We start from the raw sequence: 19344 nt of genomic DNA, 5'->3' as shown, positions 1-19344 counted from the left end.
GGGGGGGGGTGTTAAATAAATAAAACAAGTTTTTGGCAATAAGTAGTTTGTTAAATTTGTGTTAGCTACAGGGGCTGTGTTTGTGCTGTGTCGTGCTTCGGTGATCTGTGATTCTCTGTAATGACCCCGTGACCTCCCCAGGCTCAGCACCAGTCCATAAGAACATGCCTGCAGTAGCTGGGGGGCTGAAATGGGCCCATGAGCTGCAGCAGCGCATCCAGACCCCCTTCTCCAAACTCAGACACCTCTCCTACCTGTGAGTCCCCCCTCTCAAAGTCAACAAAGCAGATCCCTAAAGAGATTAAACATTTTCTTTGTGATTTTCAGAGTTAATGACACAAATCTGATGGAGAAGTGGAATAAAATCATCACGTTGAAAACTTCGCACAGGTTGTAAACTTTTCATCTCCTCTCTGCAGCTGCCTGGAGTCTACAAGTGGAGTCAGGGTCATTCAGAAGTATGAGGAGATGATGCAACTGTTGGACATGTGAGTGTAGATATGATCTCACCTCTGCTGTTACACCGTATGTCATCATATATATGTGTTTCTGAATAAAAGAACAGGATGGAGGTGAAAGTACAGGGACAGATTAAGACTTCACCCTATTAGACTGGAAATAAAAACAGAAAAAAAAAACATGAATTAAATATTGCCTGACATTTATTATTTACAGTTAGGAGACATTGTTTTAATTATAGGGTGACGAGACAATGCTGTATCATTGGGCGGGCCTAGTTTTTCACTCATAGCTTTTCCTTTTTTTTGTTATACAAGAAATAACAATGGATTTTTTCTTCAGGTGTTTTTGTGAGTTAGATTTGAATCATGTTCGAACCTTTGAAAGACCAGATCCTTTTTATTTATTATTATTTTTGTTATTTACATAGATCAGTGTCTAACATTCACGAAACCTCTCGTGGAGACATGCAGCTCTGAGCACAATTTATGTTCTCATTACTGTTCTGCAGATTATTTTTACGGGACTCCTGTAATCCCGTATGCCCTGCTGTGCAATACAGTTATTTAAAAGGAAGTGTTAGTCTCAGGAAGTTTCCTCAAGAGCAACAACAGCATTTAACATTTCAGGTAAACTTAGTCAACATAAAAATCTCAGTCATTTTAGCTGGACGTTTTATAATTTTATTTGATCAAATAACAGCAGCTATTGTCTGTAGTTTACCATAAATAGGATCAAAGCAAACCAATTCATTTAAATTAAACTTTTAAAAAATATTAAATTTTTGTAAAAAAAAAAAAAATCTATAATGTAGGGTTGTGTCTCAGCACTTTAGTGCTTGTGTGTGTGTTCAGTACAATTATGTGTTAAACTTTAGGTGCTTGCTTGTGTTAAACCTTCCAACATATTTTTATAGAAATGAGGACAGCTTTGAAAGCAAGACAAAAATAATACAACTTTCCAGTCACCAGCTCCTGGTGTTGTTTAGTTTAGTGTAATGTCTGTACTTTGCTTCCTGTAAAGACCATTGCAGATGGAAAAGTTATATTATCTCACTGAGTCTAAAAGAATAATTTAGGGTTGCAGGTCATGATCATTAAATTGCATTGTGTTTTGGGAGGAACAGTCACAGTGGATCTAAATATGTCATGGCCAGGCTGATAGTATGTTCCGGTTCAATTAAGTTATCTCACCATCTGTGACAGTGAGTGTCATGCACTGTCCACGAGCCCATCTTGGAAGCCGATTGGCTCATGGGTTTAACTGTGTTCAGATCGCGAGCTGCAGAATGGAATAAATATCTCCTGTTTGTGCGTGATGTTGCCACATCTCCATCAGACTCTTGCACCCTGTTGAACTTGTGTCCTAAATTAGAAAGATTAAAGCTTCTATTTTCTAACTGAATTCACTTTATCCTTCATAATTCTTTGCATCTACGCCTTTCAAACAACTTAGTTACCTTCATACACTCTGACAGACTGTGATCCATATAAATAAAAATAAGGACAGCATTGTGAGTGTGAGCAGACAAAAAAAAAAAAAAAAACAACAACCCTGATTTGAAAATTTTCAGAATTTTTCTTAAATTTTGTTTTCTTCATGAGGAATATTTTTAATTTGATCTATATCTAATGCCACAAAAGGTGGGTAATCATGCATTTGCCTGTATGTGGGTGTGTGCATTTGTTTGTCTGTTAGCAAAATATCTCATGAATAGCTTGAGAAATTTTAATGAAACTCTCTGGAAGTCATTACTGGACATGCATCTACAACTGATTCACTCTAACTCAATCAATTTCACATATATGAAGCCAACATTTTGTGTGGTAGTAGCTGAGACTCATCCTCACCGCATATTCTGAGTGCTGCACATAGCTCAAGACATTTTTGTCTCAATCTTTGGCATTAACTACTGGTGTCAACCCTGTTTGTCTGTTGGCAAAATATCCTACAAATCACTGAACAGTTTTTAGTGAAACACAGTAAATAATCATAAGATGAACATCTACATTTAATCAACTTTTCAGTCAACCCAATTTAAGCTGGCGGCCATGGTTAATTAACATTAGCCAACACAAAAAAACGGCTATAACTAAGTCAATTTTACAGCTACTGAGCGGAGGTTTGGTGTGGTACTAACTGAGAGCCATCTCAGACACATAGCCTGAGTGCCTAACCTTAACCCTAACCCTAACGCTACATTTTAAATAAGACTTGGAGCTGCAAACGCCAGTCAGCTAATCAATTGATTATTCTGAGAAAAACTTCATTTGTTCAAGAAATATGACAAAAAACTCCAACTATTTTTCTTTTTAATACACAAAGCAATAATGGCAGTTTGATCTGCGGAGCAAAAGAGCAAAGAAGTAAATAAATAGACTGAGTTGATAGAATTGGTCTATAATTTCTCACAATTATGGAAATGTAATTCTTTGATGTGATTCATACGAGGATGTGGGTACAGAGTTACACTCATTAAGTCTTCGACAGGCGCCCATTTTTTATGCTTCCCAGTCCTACTGTTACCCCTTCACTTTCTGTCCCCCCAACCACACCAATGGGATGATGAACAATTCCAGCTCTTTACCCTCAATTTACTCCCATCAGAAATCAGAGCCTTTCTTACTCAGTAATAATGGTCTCACTTGCCTCCAATGAATGCCACACTTATTATACATATTCCATTTAGGAGCAGGGCGTGCGTCCTCACTCATTACCCCCACAGACAAAATGCAGCGTGATTTATGGCCGTGACCGAGGCATTTGATTGCCTCTGCGTCTGCGGTGCCACTGTCAGGAAATGAAGCTCACAGCAGAAATTCAATAAGGAGCACACAGAGTCCTAATCAGAAATGTGGCTATTTACAGATTGATATAGCTGTACAGAACCTTGACATCTTGTCTGTTTGCCGCCTCCTAGAGATTAATCAGCGTTTATCCTCATATTACCCCCCCACGCCTCCGTCTAACACTCCTTCACTCTGCTCCCTCTGCCCCTATTGTTTGTTAGACATGGACAAGCAAATCACGCCTCTCATTCTGTTTACGTTCTCAGAGGATTGGGAAAATGGCTCAATCATACGCCTTTTAGCAGCTTCTTTTCTTGCTTATGTTAATTTTCACGGTGTGAGCAGTTTTTGTGCCCGTGGCCCTGTGAAATAAAAACTTGAGGCTTTTTAATGAGAATATAAAACTGTTGATGGTGCAAATTGTTTCTTTTTGTGTGTGTGTCTGTGATAATAATTTTAGTTGGATTGTGACTGTAGATTGTCTGCTTTGTGTTTGGTATTCCAGATACTCTGACAGCTTGTTTAAGGCATGGGCAGAGACAGTGGCCGAGAGTTCACAGTACAACCTCAGTTTGCCGTTAATCAGCAGAGAACCGGACTCTCATCTCATCTGTGTCAACTTCAGCCCGCAGGTCGTACCTTATTCTGAAAGAAGTGCTGCTTATTTCGCTGCTTTTAGATCCTAATATAACAGGTTCTTTACTCGTTTCCATTTTTTTTTTTTTGTGACTAATCTATTTTTTCTCTGGTTGTCCAGGATATACATAAATATAAAACTGTTCAAAATAGTATTTTCAATATATATTTCACAATTAATAATTACACATAAATACAACAAAAAAGCACCTAAACCCATAACTGAGTCCATAGATTAAAGCTTTGTTACATAATGCAACAGTTGTATTTGTTTTTATAAAAATAGTTGCAAATACTTTTCAATTAAACAGGTTTAAAATTAAACAGTTCCTTAAACACTCTTACATGCATCACTTTTCTTTTTTTAAATTTATAGTAATTTAGGACTTACTTTTGTAATAGTCTAAGCTATGACAGAGCCAGACTCCTATTTATAAGAGTATCTACAAGCTTCTTTTGTTTGTTTTTTTAAACTCCTGGTTTCTAGGTTTTTCTTTGTTTTTTGGATATTGAATACTAAATTCTGCAGAAACTTTTTTGCAGTTCTTCTTAAGTTAAAAGTTCTCATGATGATATTTTTGCCTAAATTTGACAGGATTTATACTATGAAGGCAGCCATAATGGAATAATATAACACAGATAAAACAGCTGATAATAGGATCCACTAACTCAAGACCTGCTGAGTGACTGGTTGCCGTGGTGATTCCCACCATTTCTAGGAAGCAAAGGAAGGGGCACACACAACACCACTCTTCTTCAGACAGGCAGACAGAAACACAAACTTGAGATTAAGCCTCAAACTAGAAACTGAGCCTCATCTAAACTGTCTCTGTTTGAAAAGTATAAATTGTATATAAAAAAATAAAAACAAGTACAGTAGACTATGTTTGGATGTATGAACTGCATTAGAAGTGTAACATTTGTATGAATAAGAAGAGAATGTTTCCAGCTTCCATGGAAAGTTTAAACAGTAAACTTGAAGTGTGTGACATTGTCAGACTAAGTTTAACATTCAGTGGTAAAATCTCCAAAAACTGTGAAAAAACCTTATCATATTAATACAATACAGTCATGTAAAGTCCAACTTTCTGTAACCCATTTAAACTTTGAATTATGTTTCTACTGAGCTGAAGAGATTCAAAGAAGGCTGTTTTCTCACTCATTTCATCAAAATCCCTTTATTGTATGCCCATCATTTAACATGTGTTTCTTGAACATCATCCCAGCTGGCGTCTGTGCTCAGGGAGGTAAAGTACTTAGAGGGCGTACACACAGAGGCCATCCCAGAAACTGCCGTGAGGATCTACACCATCAGAGATCAGCTACAGCAGTATGTGGCCAACCTGGAACTCACTGCTGTCCAATACAACAAGGTTGGTTTAGATTTGGATCTGTAGAGACATCAGTACCCCAGGTAAAAACAGGACTACTGTTAAAAAAACCCTCTGGTTTTAACTTTTCAATGGTTCCAGGTAATTTTGTACTTCTGCCAAATCATACCTTTGGAGTTTGAGTCAATTCGCCCCATATTTTTGGGTACAAAAAGAAGCTGTCATCTGTCACTACTCAGCTCAGCCCATATGGTATCTACCTTAGTAAATCAAACTCAGTCAATGCAATTCAAGATGGCTACCACAACCAGAGGTGGAAAGTAGCAAATTACATTTATTCATGCTACTGTCATTGAGTATGAATTTTGTGTACTTTTTAAAGTAATTATTATTATCTATCCATTTACTTTTACTTTAATGTTTTATTTCTAGTATTCCACTTTGTTACGTTACATTACTGAGTCCAAAATGTGAATGTAAACATGTGCAAAAATATCCAGAGGAAGAAAAAAACAAAACAAAAGTGCACCATAATGCCTGCAGTGACTGGGTCTGTTCCTTATTAGTCAGCCGTTGCATGATCCGGCTAGAAGTGATGATGCGCTGCGGAGGAGGAGCTTCGCTGTTAAATGAACCCAGCAGACATGCTCTTGTCAACCCTTCACCTGTTAACTAGTGTTTAGCCATACAAATTGATTTTTTTTTTTTTTTTTTTACATTTTCTGTTATAAAAAGACATGACATGAGTTATTTAATATTTATATTTTATATTTATTTTTTTGTTAACAAAGTTGTCACCCTTTTTTTCTTCCTCCTGGGTCCAGGTTGTCTAATTAACTTAGTAATTATATCAGAGAGATGGAGGCCTCCCACACCTCCATCCACCCCCACCCTTAACGGAAGTTTTGTTTGTTTGTTTTTTAACTGTTCTAAGTAAAGCAAACAGGACACAGCTTTCTGGATTAGATTTTAATTTTGATTTGAAGTATTATTTCTTCAATAATTTTCCAGATTAACAAAAATGGTAGGGAAAAACTGCTGTAATCATTATCATCTTGGGAAAACAAACCTCCTTTTTTTGAAGACTATGGCACTATTATCAGAAACGTTTGCTTAGTTTTCACAAGTTAACAGTAAATAAGTTTGAGCTCAAGAAAACCACATATAAACTAATAATAGCAGGTACAGCTGTTCTTCCATCGACCCATTTTCTTTACCTGCTTCTCCTTTCACAGGGCAGCTGGTGTCTATCACCAGCAGTCACTGTGCAGGAGGCAGGGGACATCCACGACACCAACACAGGGACACAAAGAGAAACAACGATTCACACCCACACTCAGGGACAATTAGACTTACATGCATGTTTTTGGTTTATGGGAGGAAACTGAAGTAAGTGGTGTAAACCCAAGTGTGCGCCGGGACAACATGCACACTCCACCCAGAAAGGCTCCTGGCCCAGGAGGCGAACTGGCAACCTTCTCTTTGGGAAATGACAGCTCCAACCACTGCTCCACCGTGCCACTCTTCAGCTTTTCTTGACTACCGTATTGATTGCACACACACAGCTATAAAGTTTCACGCCTTGCTTTTGTTGATGTGTTTTCACGTGGAATGACATGGATTCCGGTATTAGTGTGCGTTAAAAGGGGCACAATAGTGCTTACTGATGGGTCACATACCTGAGTATAAAAGTTTTGTTTTCTAAGAATATTGGACGCTCCAGCTTTATGGTGGTTAATGTACCTATTTACTGTGTAAAATCCTTTACTGTCTAAAGGGTAACCACAGTAAAATCAACAGACAGTGCCTCTGCTCATGTTTAACTCTTCTAAAATTTTAAAATGCCAAACTTATTCAGTTACATTGTGCTAGAATAAACATTATAGCTGTGTACAGGATGCTATTTTGTACTGCTGCTGTGATTGCTGGCTTAGTTTTATTCCTGACTTTTTCTGAAAGATGAACAATATCCAATTCCCCGTTCAAAATCAAAATTTGTATAAAAAATCAGTCTATCTTTACCCCAGACACCATCATATTTTCTATTGTTGGTATTAATGAGAACTAAACAGAGTCAATATTAAACCACCAAACAATACATAAGGAATCACTGATGTAATTAACTCTGCCACACAGAGGAGAATTCCTATTATCCTCAACCACATTTATCATAATTAAGGGCGTTCATAATTTGGAAACACAGCATTTTACTGTTTCCAGCTGCAAAACATTTATATCCAATGGAGGTCAATGTTCTGGCTACAAGGAACAATACTGCAATATTTGATGAAGGTGGCTGTCATTTTTAACGCTGTAAGCCTCATGGTGGCATTTTAGTGGCGCAAATAAAACAGTGGTTTTGGTCACACTAAGTGGGAAATGAAAGTCACATCACCATTCTTTCTGTCTTCGTTTCTTCTGTTTGGTTGTAGGTGATGCACTCTTTGCTCGATGTGGAGCGTCCTCTGGTTCGGGACCAGCTCAGAAACATTGATGTTCAGCTCAAAGAGGCAGAAGAGAGTCTGAACTGGAACAGCCAAGGTGCGGACATTACTGTAAAAAACACAGAGTCTAAAATAAAAAGCCTCATTTTAAACTGTGCCGTGTATGGGATGAGATGCTTTCTCACTAATTGCAGTTGTGTTAAGACATTTGTTAATTTTCTCTGTCATGCCTGCACCTCCATAAGCAGATACACAATACAATAATGAGTCATTTTTTTGTGGTACTCAGAGCATTTAAAAAAATGGCCTCCTTAATCTGAACCTGAGTAGAATTTGGGTATTAGACTTCTCTCAGTTTTTAATAATATAAATCTATTTGAGCAAAGCAAGGTCAATAAGTGTATTTAGCAGCAGGCCATCTTGGGCCACAGGTCAATGATTGTTTTTTTGTAATAATATCAACTGACCCGTGACCCTATGTCTTTGACACTCAGGCAAAGAAATGACAACTGTTGGGCAGGTTGCCTAACAGGCTGTTTGTGAGATCTTCAATTCACACTTTCAGTAGAGTTTTTCACCTGTCCCAGAAGAGGTTGGTGACATGAACTTGGGGCCCATGTTTTAGGCTTCTACTGCAGGTGTGTGTATCAGAAGTTGACAGAGGTGTCCTCTGTCAACTTCTGATGTAGTTAAAATGTTGCCATGCAGCAGGGCACTAGGAGTGAATGAGATTTGAAGGCCCAGGATGTTGAGGGGCTGTAGTGGTTGACACACCTCTTCATTGTCAAATGAAGGACCAGGATAACATATGTGGAGTGGCAGACTGGGGTGGTAGTCCCAATTTTTAAAAAGGGAAACTGAGGAGTGTGTTCCAACAATCGGGGGATTACACTTCTCAGTCTCTTGGGAAAGCCATCATCCACCTGTTTGTCTGTCTGGATCTGGAATCCCCTCATTATCTTTGTCCATCATTTTGTCACCTTGGCAGTTCCTCCCACTTTGACTGCAGGACTTAATGTGAAGTTATTTTTGCTGATCTGCAGTTTCCAACAATGAATTTTAATTAAAAATTCAAGCTGAAGTGAGTAGTAAAGTAGGCAGACCTGATTTGTCCAGAGTCATATATGATACAGTCCTTGTATTTTAAATCAATGAAATATCTAAAGATGTTCAGACAAAGAGTGAAATCTTTCTAAACTACTAACATTGTATAAAAATTTACAATATTTTGCAGCTTTTGAGTTTTCTATCACACACTTCTTTCAGGGGTTTGGCAGTACATCCAGGACGTGCGAGACTCTGTGTGTGACCTGGAGAACCGACTCCAGAGGACAAAGGATAATATTGAGGAAATCCAGAGCTGCATGGGGTCCTGGGCCACCCCCATGTTCATCAGGAAAGAGAACAAAAAAGATGCCCTGCTGAGCATGGAGGACAAGACCGAAAGGGTTGATAAATTTTACAGTTTGGTACGCTCCTCTGGAGAAAAGATTCACTTCCTCCTTAAGGTAAATTCTGAATGAGTGATGTATTAAAATCACATCAGATTTAAATTATTTGTAATATTGTTAAAGACTGTCATTTAAAATGTGCTGAATGTGATAATACTGTTTAAACTCTCCCGTTTCTTTTTCTGTTTTAGAGCAACCAGTCATTGTTTAGAGCTGAGTTGTACTCGGAGGAGTGGAAGGCCTATGTGGAGTATATTGATGACATGATTATAGACGGTTTCTTCAACAGTATTGAGTGTTCACTCAAGTTCTTCTTGGACAACACTGGTAGGATTATAAATAATAAACAAGACACCACAGTGAAATCTGAAAAAGTGACAAATTAATTTGTTATTTGTGTCTTAGAATTAGAGGGTATTACTACTTTTGTCTAAAAGCCAGAATGCTGCTGCCAACCCAAATATTAATATCAGAAAATTCAGAGCCACTTAGCTTCTTTCATCCAGCACTGATTTGGACAGCTAGGTAGCAACATGTTGATTTGGAAGTTGATGTAAATTGGGTGTGTGCCTCGCAGGCTATAGTTTGGAAACTTGCGGACTTGCTTGCTGGCACGAGTTTTATCAGCCTGTTTCAATGAACAGATACATAGTTCAAGATAATATGGAATATTTCCAAACTGCTGCTATTTTCCTTTCCCTGTTTAATCTCTTGTAATTTATTATCTCAATTTTCCTACTGGATAAAAAGTCTTTCAGGGGACCTCATATGCAAAATTCACTTTTTGCATGTTTTTGTACTTCCATCTGGGTGTCTACTACTTCTAGAAACAGCCCAAGCACAAAGAAAGCCATTTTTTGACAATAAGTAAATGTTTTCTGGTGTCTGCAAAATAACCTGTTTCAAAAACCTTGGAATTGTTGTGTCACAATTCTTGTTAGCTAGCAACTCCAAGCCGAGCCCAGTCCCTCACCTAGCAACCCAAGTGGAGCTCCACCCACTTCATTACAAGAAGACCATTACGTTTGCTCTGCTGGTTTTACCACTGAACAATTTCTGCTGGAAAAGGAAAATGTTTTGGCGTCAGTTGCAATATAGAACATGTGTCCATGCATGTTCTCTCATTCATGGAGAACATGATTGGGAGCTGTGTGGCTTCATTTTATTTTTCATGGCAATGTCCCTGCGAGACTGCCAAAGAAAGTTGTATTTTGAACAGCTCAGCTGTCCCACAAACACATCTCTGTTAAAGTCACAGCAGGTTTGTCTAAACTAACATTAGAACTATATTAATAAAATAGAAGAAAAGATGGGGGAAAAAAAGATCTTTGCCAGGCGGCTGTCCAGACACTTTTTTGGGTTCGGACCCACTGATTGCTGCTCTCCGATGACAAATGTCGGTTCTGAACCACTAAGTGTCCCTGTCCCAAAGTCAGAATCCTCAGAGTTTGAATTAATAACAATATATATGTGTTAGATCTGCAGCATCAGATCTGCAAAGTTTGAAAATATTTCAAACTTTTGGCAAGTATTTCTTGGATTTTAGAAAGGTCTGTCTTGGGTGCTAGAATATTGGTTAAGCAAAGCAGTAAACAAACAATAATAAACACAAAAGTTGACAGTCAGCCTAGGCAAATGTCTACCTTGCCACAGTAGGTTGTAATTAACTTGAAAATAATTATGACCTTTTTAAGCTATAACATTTCTAATAGACCTAACATTTTAACTGATTTTTTTATGTTATACTGAGGGGATTTTCTAAGTTTAATACAATGTCTGATATCACTGACCCTTTAAAGACCAGAGAGTGGCGCTGACCCCTCTCTTTGAGGCTCAGCTGGATCTGAAGGTTCCTAACTTGGTGTTCATACCTTCTCTGGAGTTTGGGCTTGGAGACAGTTTCTTTGAGATGGTGGAGAGCCTCGTCAACAATGTGTTCAGGATTTCCTCACTGGTGCCACGACTGGCCCAGCACGGTCCGTTTCCCCACTACCAGGTACAGATGTTTCAATACAGAATGTGTAGGTCATGGTCATCCAGCGCGCCTCATGATTTCTGATCTTCTCCTCTCAGGCTGACATGGAAGGCCTGACTGAGCTGGCAGACATGCGTCATCTTCTCATGGAGCGTGTGAAGAGTGTCATGGCGACGTGCTGTGAGTTTCGTAACTCTCTGGACCGTTACAGCTACCTGTACATGGACAACAGGAAGGAGTTCTTGCGTCGGTTCCTTGTTTATGGACATACTTTAACAAACCCTGATTTTGAGGTTAACACTGACAGTGAAGTTCCAGAGAGTCCCCCCACTCTGGATGACTTCAGAGAACAGGTGGACAGGTAGGTGTTAGTCAACTTATGTATCTATGTATGTTGTTTGGTTTTCAATAGGATCTTTCTGAGATCATCTTTCTATTTATTTTTGCCTTGATGTGATTTGATTTACAGTACCTAATTCATATGTAGGATGTGCAAACCGCTTTTCATTGACCTGCAGTCTGTTTGTCCTGATGTTGTAGTTTTGAGCGCCTCTGTGAGGAGGTTCAGGACCTTCAGGCAGTGCACGTCTTCCACGGGTGGATGAGGGTGGATGGCAGCAGAATGAAAAGTGCTTTACTCAATATCATTAAAAAGTGGAGTCTCATGTTCAAACAGCACCTCACCGATCTTGTTACCAACAGGTATGCAGTACATCCTAAGTAAAAAAAATGTTTTATTTTGAGAAAAACAAAACTGTATATTAAAAACTGAAAAATCTATGAAGAAAATTTGAAGGTTGCCAATGCAGCTACTGGCTAAAATTCCAACAAACTTCAGTTTTCTTCTATAAAACCTAATACTACTTTGAGACTTAGCTTTGTGAAAAATTAAACTGACACAATGTAAACTATAAAAAGCATAAAGAGAATAAAGATCAACAGGAATGCTAAAGCTGCTGCCAGTGGCTCATTATGGTCACCATGGTAACCACATACCTGTGTCTCTTACTCCCTCACTGATCTGTCAATGAGACCGGCAGACAAAAATGCAGAAGAAAAAGAAGGCTCAAAGAGTTCTGATCACCTGAGAAGACTTCTTCAGGGAAACTAAAATTCCAGCAGCATTGCACAAGTGTCACTGCACACACTTCTCTGGTTGATAATGACAGTGTTCAGAGGGTGACTGAGATCGACCAAAATGTCCAGAGTTTCCTTCTCTGACAACGTCACCATAGATTCCAGCTTTATGCCGGCCACAGATCCATACTACAATGTACTTCCACCAAAATTCATGGCACATTGTTCCTCATTGAGCTGCTCATTTCAATGTATTTTTTGTATGAGTTACACCTGAAAAAAATTATCTGAGGTGTATTTTACTGAGAGCAATGTCCTGTTCATCTACATGAAGGGTATGGGACTCAAACCTTATACTGGTACCAGCCTATTGGTCCTGGTCCTCCAGACTTCTTTAATGATCAATAGTTCAGCCTTGTGGCTAAGAATCTAACTGGAGTCTAACTGAGCCAGTTACCCTTGACAACTATTTTAGGTAGCGGTATAATTTTTAGGTGGCACTTTGTCACCAATATTAAGACCTTTTCTGCAATGAATATATTTAACTAAGGTTTTAAGCATGTGCCCTTCATATTAATGTGTAAACTATGTGGTGACGCCCTTTTATAATGTTTGTTCTCTAATATGTTTTCTCCAGCCTGTCAGATCTGGCCCGGTTCATCGTTGTGACTGAGGCTGGCCTTAACCAGCAGGTGCAGGCAGGGGACTGCAGTGGTCTGTTGGAGGTCATGGGTCACTTGATGGCTGTTAAAGAGAGGCAAAACACTACAGACACCATGTTTGAGCCTTTGCAACAAACCATTGCTCTGCTGAAGATGTATGAACAGGAGCTCCCTGAAGTGGTTTATAAACAGTTAGAGGTAAAGACGGATATTCCCTCACTTCTTTTTGTTTTTTAGCACAGATATATGTCAGCTCAGACAGTCATTTCTCTTGTTTTTCTTTTGTGTCCTCACATTACTGATCTCTTGTCTGCCTTCTTCCTTCTAGCTATTTATCATCTGTCACTCATGTCTTTTTTTCTGCCTTTTTATATCAGATGTTGTTGTTGTTGTTTTTCTACAGAAGTTGCCAGAGAAGTGGAACAATGTAAAAAAGCGTGCATTATCGGCTAAACAGCAAGTAGCGCCGCTGCAGGCCATTGAGGTGGCCAGCCTACGGCAAAGATGTGCTTCGTTTGATGTTGAACAGCACACTTTTAGGGAACACTTCCACAACAGTGGCCCTTTCAGGTAAAACACCTCTGATCATCAAACCTCAGTTTATGTGAAAAAATTCTGAAGAAATAATGTCTTTCCTGTTGTAGATTACTCAATGAACAAGATCAGTTTGGAGAAATGGAGTTTAGTTCTGACTAAAATGACAAGCTAATGTGAAGTGTGGGCAGGGCCAAGACCTTCTTAAAACAACTTTAGTCTCAACAATTATAAAATTGTTCATGGGAACACAGTTTTGTTGAACTTTACATTGTCGGCAGTTTTACATCACAGGGTTATGCCAACAGAATAATATAGTATATATGCAGCAAGTGATCTACATCAAGTAGAAGAGGGGTTGGAAAACTACATGTACCTGGGGCTTCAACTTGAAACATCTAGACTGAAAAGGTAACACTGATGTTTACAAAACGGGACCATTCATGAAAGTACTGACAAGTACAAGTACTTCTGAGATGCATTTAGATCCAAGACCATTCAGGCCTTCTAAACCAATAACAAGACTTTTACAATCAAGGATCCAGAGAAGTGATCTAAGAACCTGAGTTATGTGTTCTTGGTCTAGACCAGGACTCCATCAGTAACATTTTGGATGAGCTTTGTTCTGTTTAGAGAGAAATTATGTATTTCTTGGGATTTTTAACAGGCTAATTTATTAATAGACTTTACTATATATGTCTGTTAACATTTAGGTCTGAGTCCATAATTTTACCCAGGATTCTGACAAGCTTGGAAGTTTTTAGCATCTTTAAATTGAACTAATTACTTATCTTTAACCTTGCATTTTTGGACCAAAAACAAATACTTAGTCATCCATTCACTGAAACCTGGATAAAGGCAATAAATATCTTTTACTAGAAACCCATAAAACTTTTTTTTTGTGCATTGTTACTATGATGACTTCCAAATGGAGTCACAAAGACAACCTTTCATAAAATAAACCCTCAGTCAGACTTTTAACAAGAAAAGAGCTCATTTATTTCAGTTAATAAACATCTTATAACTTCTTTACTTATTAAAGAGATAGGATAGGAGAAAAGGGCCAAAGACCTTGTCACTACAGTAGGCAATATAAAAAGGCTACACTTTTGCACTACGCAACTGAACAACGTATGTGTTATTAAATGGATATATGTGTGTGCAGAATAGGCCGTATCATCATGTCGTTGGTGCTCAGGCTGCTGAATATGTCATTTCACCTGATCAGTACGTCTAGTCAGTCTAAAAGTCACCTCAACACCCAGCGAACTGATACATTCAGCTGCGTCAGGACACTAAAATGTACACAGTCCATGCTCTGCACACATACATTCGCGTAGTAAGTATGACATTTTTGAGAAAGAGTTGTTTTATAAGCCTGAAAATCAATAAAAGATCGTCCATCGTTTGGCTACCATTCGCCTAGCCTGGATAAAGACTAAACAAACCATGTCATGCAAAACTCGAGAGGTTTAACTTAGATTAATGTAGAGTTTCTTCAAACCACTACGGCGTTTTTGAGAAAAAAAAAAAAAAAAAAACCTGAAAAGCAATATAAAACATGTCTTTGTTTGTTTAGCCTAGCCTGGCCAAAGTCTTCAGCTATTTTTGTCATACTCCATGCTCTAAGACTGATGCCACAGCTGATAAGGTATTAATTATTATTAAATATTTGACAGAATATCTTTTAAGAAATGACTATGCATTGGCTAAATGGCTATACATTTAACTGCTGTTGTTAGGATATTAGCATAAACCTTTACTGTATTTGTAAATAAATATCACTTAAAAGTGTAAGACATTTAATTAATAACTATAAAAAGCACATAATATAGAAGTGTGTTATAATGTCATCTTTCTTATCAAGACAAGCTCATTAACAGAGTTATTTCATATTTAGCTTTCAGCTACGTTGGGTGAAAAACTCTGAAAAGACAAGAGTGTCACCTGTGCTCATTTCTTCACTTGATAACAGAGGTGTTATCCTGAGATTCTCTACTAAGGCTAAATTGAATTTTAACATAATGCTAATTAATTCATCGGAAGAGATGCTTCATCATGACGTCTAATTGTCAGATTAGTTATGTGTGTAATTGGTCTCTTAATAACCTGGTGATTATTTTCCCATTAATGTCATGGAAGTCGTTGGTAATTGTCTCAGTATGGAGTTAGCTCTGCAGCCTCTGCAGCCAAGTGAGCCTTGGCAGAACCACAGCCTGTCATTACCCAAACATGAGCTGATTTACACCGAGTCCGTGCCAAATGTGTGTGTTCTGATGGCGTGCGCTCATGTGTGGGCCAGGTTTGACAGCAGGAGCCCGTACCAGATGTTGGATGAGTTCCACCAGCAGATCCAGGACCAGGAGGCGGTGATGGCCTCCCTCCTCGAGTCTGCGAGTCTGTTCGAGGTCACCATCTCAGACTACAAACAGCTCCGACAGTGCAGGTAAAAAGAATGAAGCACCAGTGCAAGTTTCATTATAAATGATTAGGCCTTTAGGATCATCCACCACCGAAGGTGAAAGGACAACAAAGGAAAGGAAGATTGCCTGAATCTGGGTGTGTTCGTTTGTCTGCCGTTTCAGCAAAAATGTCTCAAGAACCACTGGATGCATTTCAATGTAAATTTCTTAAAGTAATCACCGGATGTAACTGATTACCTTTTAGGGTCAACTTAAATCAAGATGACTGCCATAGCTTATTGGCCTTTCCAAGTACAAAAAAGTCATAACTCAATCAGTTTTACAGATATTGAGCAATTATTTTTGTGTTGTGGTAGAGTTCCACCAGCAAGAGTAATCCCAAGAGTAATCCCCAACAGATAATGCAAGATCTTTGTTTAAAACCTGGTCATTAACTTTTGAAGTCAACAAAGTCAGCTCTCTCTGTCTGTTAGCAAAATACCTAATAAGCCACTTGATGGATTTTAATGAAACTTAGAAAGAATAATCATTGTTTGTACATCTACAACTGATTATCTTTTAAAGTCAATTATAGTTGGCTGCCACAGCTAATTAACTTGAGCAAATACAAAAATGACTATACACGGGCAATTTGACAGAGTTTGAGCTAAAGTTTGGTGTGTAGTTGTTGAGAGTCATCCCCAAAACATATTCCGAGCACTCACAGATTTCACAATATCGCATGAGCTTGTGCATGACATTATTTTCAAGATTTAACCAAAACAGCTCTAACTGTCATTTCTCAACATAAGATGATCTTAGCAGCAAATCATACATATATATTTAAAGTATACATTAGTTTGGCCATTTTCATGCTAAATGACTCGACCTTGTCCTCTTTTCTTCTTCTCCCAGGCACGAGGTAGGCCTGCTGAAGGAGCTCTGGGATATGATCTCTGTGGTGGAATCCAGCATGGCGGCATGGCAGACAACTCCCTGGAGAGAGATCAATGTAGAGAACATGGAGCTGGAATGCAAACGTTTCTCTAAAGACATACGAGGGCTAGATAAAGAGGTGCGGAGCACGTTACCATTGCCATAGTATCGTCAATGTAGGAAAGACAGGAGATCATATAATTGCCTGTGTCTGTGTGTTTGATTGTCTCTATTGTTTTATTTCATGAACCATGGGATGGATTTTATTAAAACTCAGAAAAAAATTATGTGATTAACTCTGAGGTCAATCCAATTCAAAATAGCTGCCAAAGGTAATTGACCTTAGCAAACAAAAAATAGCTATATTTCAGTCAGTTTTACAGATACTGAGCTAAAACTTGGTGTAGTAGTAGCTGAGAGATATTTTACAATATATTTTACAAGTTGACAAGACTTTTATTTTTTTCCTGTTTGTGTTTTAAAATGGATCATAATGTTGACATTAGTTAAACCCAGAAAACTTTAAAATTAGTGATTTAACAGATAAAAAAAGATGCGATGAGAAAAGCAGTTTAACGTTTTGTTTTTTGAAGTTTAGTTTTCTTTAATGTATATCCAGGCACAATGTCCACAGTTTAGTGTTTGGGTCAATGCTATTCTCCTGTTTCCAACTCTGGCCTGTTTGTTCTGTTTTACTTCTCAATCTTCTAAACACATCCAAAAACAGGTCATACTGACATCAACTCATAAACCATTTTAGCAGAATGTGAGCCACTCTTGATGTGCTTTAAAGAAATGTCTGAGATTTCCAAAGTTTACATTTTACATCATCTCCTGCTTCCTGTTTTCTGCACTTGGACACTGTCCCTGAGCAGGTCCAGCTGTGAAAACACATCTCTATGACAGAATGTCTCAGTGTGAAGTGCCAGAAGGAAATCTAAACCAAAGAGCTCTGTCAGTATCATCAGACTTTGATTTTATAAAAATAATTTTGCCCATGTCAGCATCTGCTGGATTTCTGAGTTTTATTCTTGAATGAACACATTCAGATGAAGAGGATATCAGTTTGTTGAAGTAAAGATGGATTTGGGAAAAGGTTAGGAATAAGTGTTGGAAAGAAAAACAGCTGCTGGGAGTTTCATGACCCTGGTCAACACCACAGAGAGGAACTGAATGTGTCCAAAAGAGTAAATGAAACAGCTTTTCTCCGATTAAATAAACTAGTCTGATTGCAGTTAGAGTTCTGATCTCTGGCTTTGTGTGTGGCAGGTTCGACTGTGGGAGGCTTTCACAGGTCTGGACAGCAGAGTAAAGAACATCCTCACCTCCCTTCGGGCTGTAGCAGAACTCCAGAACCCAGCCATCCGAGTCCGTCACTGGAACCAGCTGATGGCTGCTACTGGAGTCCACTTCACCATGGACATGGTTCGGAAAATAAAAGCACACCAGCAGTATTTTTTTTATCTTTTAATTTAGAACAACCTGTGGTTTTAATTAAATAATATTTTAGGATTCAAGCACAAAAGACTCAAAACAAGAAGAATCTGTAGTTTGTCATTTTTGTATTTAAATAAAAAGTAACATTTCACGAAGGATTGCATATCTTACACTGCTTTGCATGACAAAATTTTAAACAAATATCTCATGCAATCTGTTAGCGCTCAGAGTACATGTTGGAGATGACTCTCAGCAACTCTTCAAATTTTAGTTCAATATCTGTCAAATTGACTGAATTTTAGCCAGTTTTGTGTTTGCTAAGATCAATTTGCTGTGGTGGGCATTTTAAATTGAGTTGATTGCAAAAGTTAATTAGTTGTAGATGCCTAATAAATGATTACTTTATGAGAGTTCTATTAAAATATGTCTAGATGACTTCAACATGATGACTTTAACAGTTTTAAACACAGATGTTGTGTGATCTGTTAGTGCTCAAAGTTTTTGTTGGGAGTGTGTTTTATCTACTACAACACCAATTTCTAACTCAATATCTGTAAAACCGATAGGATTATAGAGATTTTTGTGTTTTGCAATCGATGATGAGCTGTGGCAGCCATCTTGAATCAGGTTGACTCCAAACATTAATCAGTTGTAAATTTACATCCAGTAATTTGCCAACAGACAGTCACATGCACACACACAGACACAGGCAAAATCCAAATTGTGTTACAATGTCAATGCTTTAATTTACTGACAGATAGTCAAGTCAAGTTTTTTATGAAGCAAATTTAAAAAACACCAAGTTGCAACCAAAGTGCTGAACAACAACAAATAGTAAAAAATAAAACATCAGATAATAAAACAAGGTTAAGAACTCAAAACCTGACAGCGGAGCTCAATACTGTGGCAACTGGGAGAAAAATATCAGTTGTAATATATAATCATTTTTAACAGATTAACTTGTTTGTATCCCAATTAAACCAGTAAGAAATGTTGTGTGAAAGCAGCTGTGACAGATATGGAGCAGGACTGACATGTTTGTGTGTGCTGGGAGCAGGAGACAACCCTGTCCGACCTGCTGCAGCTCAACCTGCACTGTTTCGAGGACGAGGTCCGAGGGATCGTGGACAAGGCCGTCAAGGAGATGGCGATGGAGAAAGTTCTGTCTGAGCTCAACTCTACGTGGACAGGTACACACAGAAACACTCTAA

General features: G+C 38.3%; 2 protein-coding genes across 3 annotated transcripts in view; both read left to right on the top strand.

Annotated features, from left to right (window-relative positions):
• dnah9 (dynein, axonemal, heavy chain 9) overlaps positions 1 to 493 on the top strand; it is a 13302-nt gene extending 12809 nt beyond the window's left edge. The window contains exon 10 of the mRNA XM_037980927.1: positions 142 to 493. Coding sequence (XP_037836855.1) covers positions 142 to 260 — 119 coding nt within the window. The 3' untranslated portion in view covers positions 261 to 493. The remainder of the gene's footprint in view (positions 1 to 141) is intronic.
• A 3115-nt stretch (positions 494 to 3608) lies between these two features.
• Positions 3609 to 19344, top strand: part of LOC108235825 (dynein heavy chain 9, axonemal) — a 194607-nt gene continuing 178871 nt past the window's right edge. The window contains exons 1-14 of one of the 2 annotated variants that reach the window (XM_037980602.1): positions 3609 to 3880; positions 5111 to 5257; positions 7648 to 7756; positions 8926 to 9167; positions 9302 to 9437; positions 10919 to 11106; positions 11184 to 11446; positions 11626 to 11787; positions 12800 to 13022; positions 13228 to 13394; positions 15661 to 15804; positions 16676 to 16835; positions 17966 to 18121; positions 19191 to 19323. In XM_037980602.1, coding sequence (XP_037836530.1) covers positions 3659 to 3880; positions 5111 to 5257; positions 7648 to 7756; positions 8926 to 9167; positions 9302 to 9437; positions 10919 to 11106; positions 11184 to 11446; positions 11626 to 11787; positions 12800 to 13022; positions 13228 to 13394; positions 15661 to 15804; positions 16676 to 16835; positions 17966 to 18121; positions 19191 to 19323 — 2452 coding nt within the window. In that variant the 5' untranslated portion in view covers positions 3609 to 3658. Of the gene's footprint in view, positions 3881 to 5110; positions 5258 to 7647; positions 7757 to 8925; positions 9168 to 9301; positions 9438 to 10909; positions 11107 to 11183; positions 11447 to 11625; positions 11788 to 12799; positions 13023 to 13227; positions 13395 to 15660; positions 15805 to 16675; positions 16836 to 17965; positions 18122 to 19190; positions 19324 to 19344 lie in introns of both variants that reach the window. The other variant, XM_025005916.2, reaches the window with a different exon arrangement.

This window comes from Kryptolebias marmoratus, linkage group LG17 (assembly GCF_001649575.2).
Source record: "Kryptolebias marmoratus isolate JLee-2015 linkage group LG17, ASM164957v2, whole genome shotgun sequence".
Classification (NCBI taxonomy): Eukaryota; Metazoa; Chordata; class Actinopteri; order Cyprinodontiformes; family Rivulidae; genus Kryptolebias; species Kryptolebias marmoratus.
The sequence above is the reverse complement of the archived record's forward strand: the minus strand, read 5'-3'. Positions and strand labels throughout refer to the sequence as shown.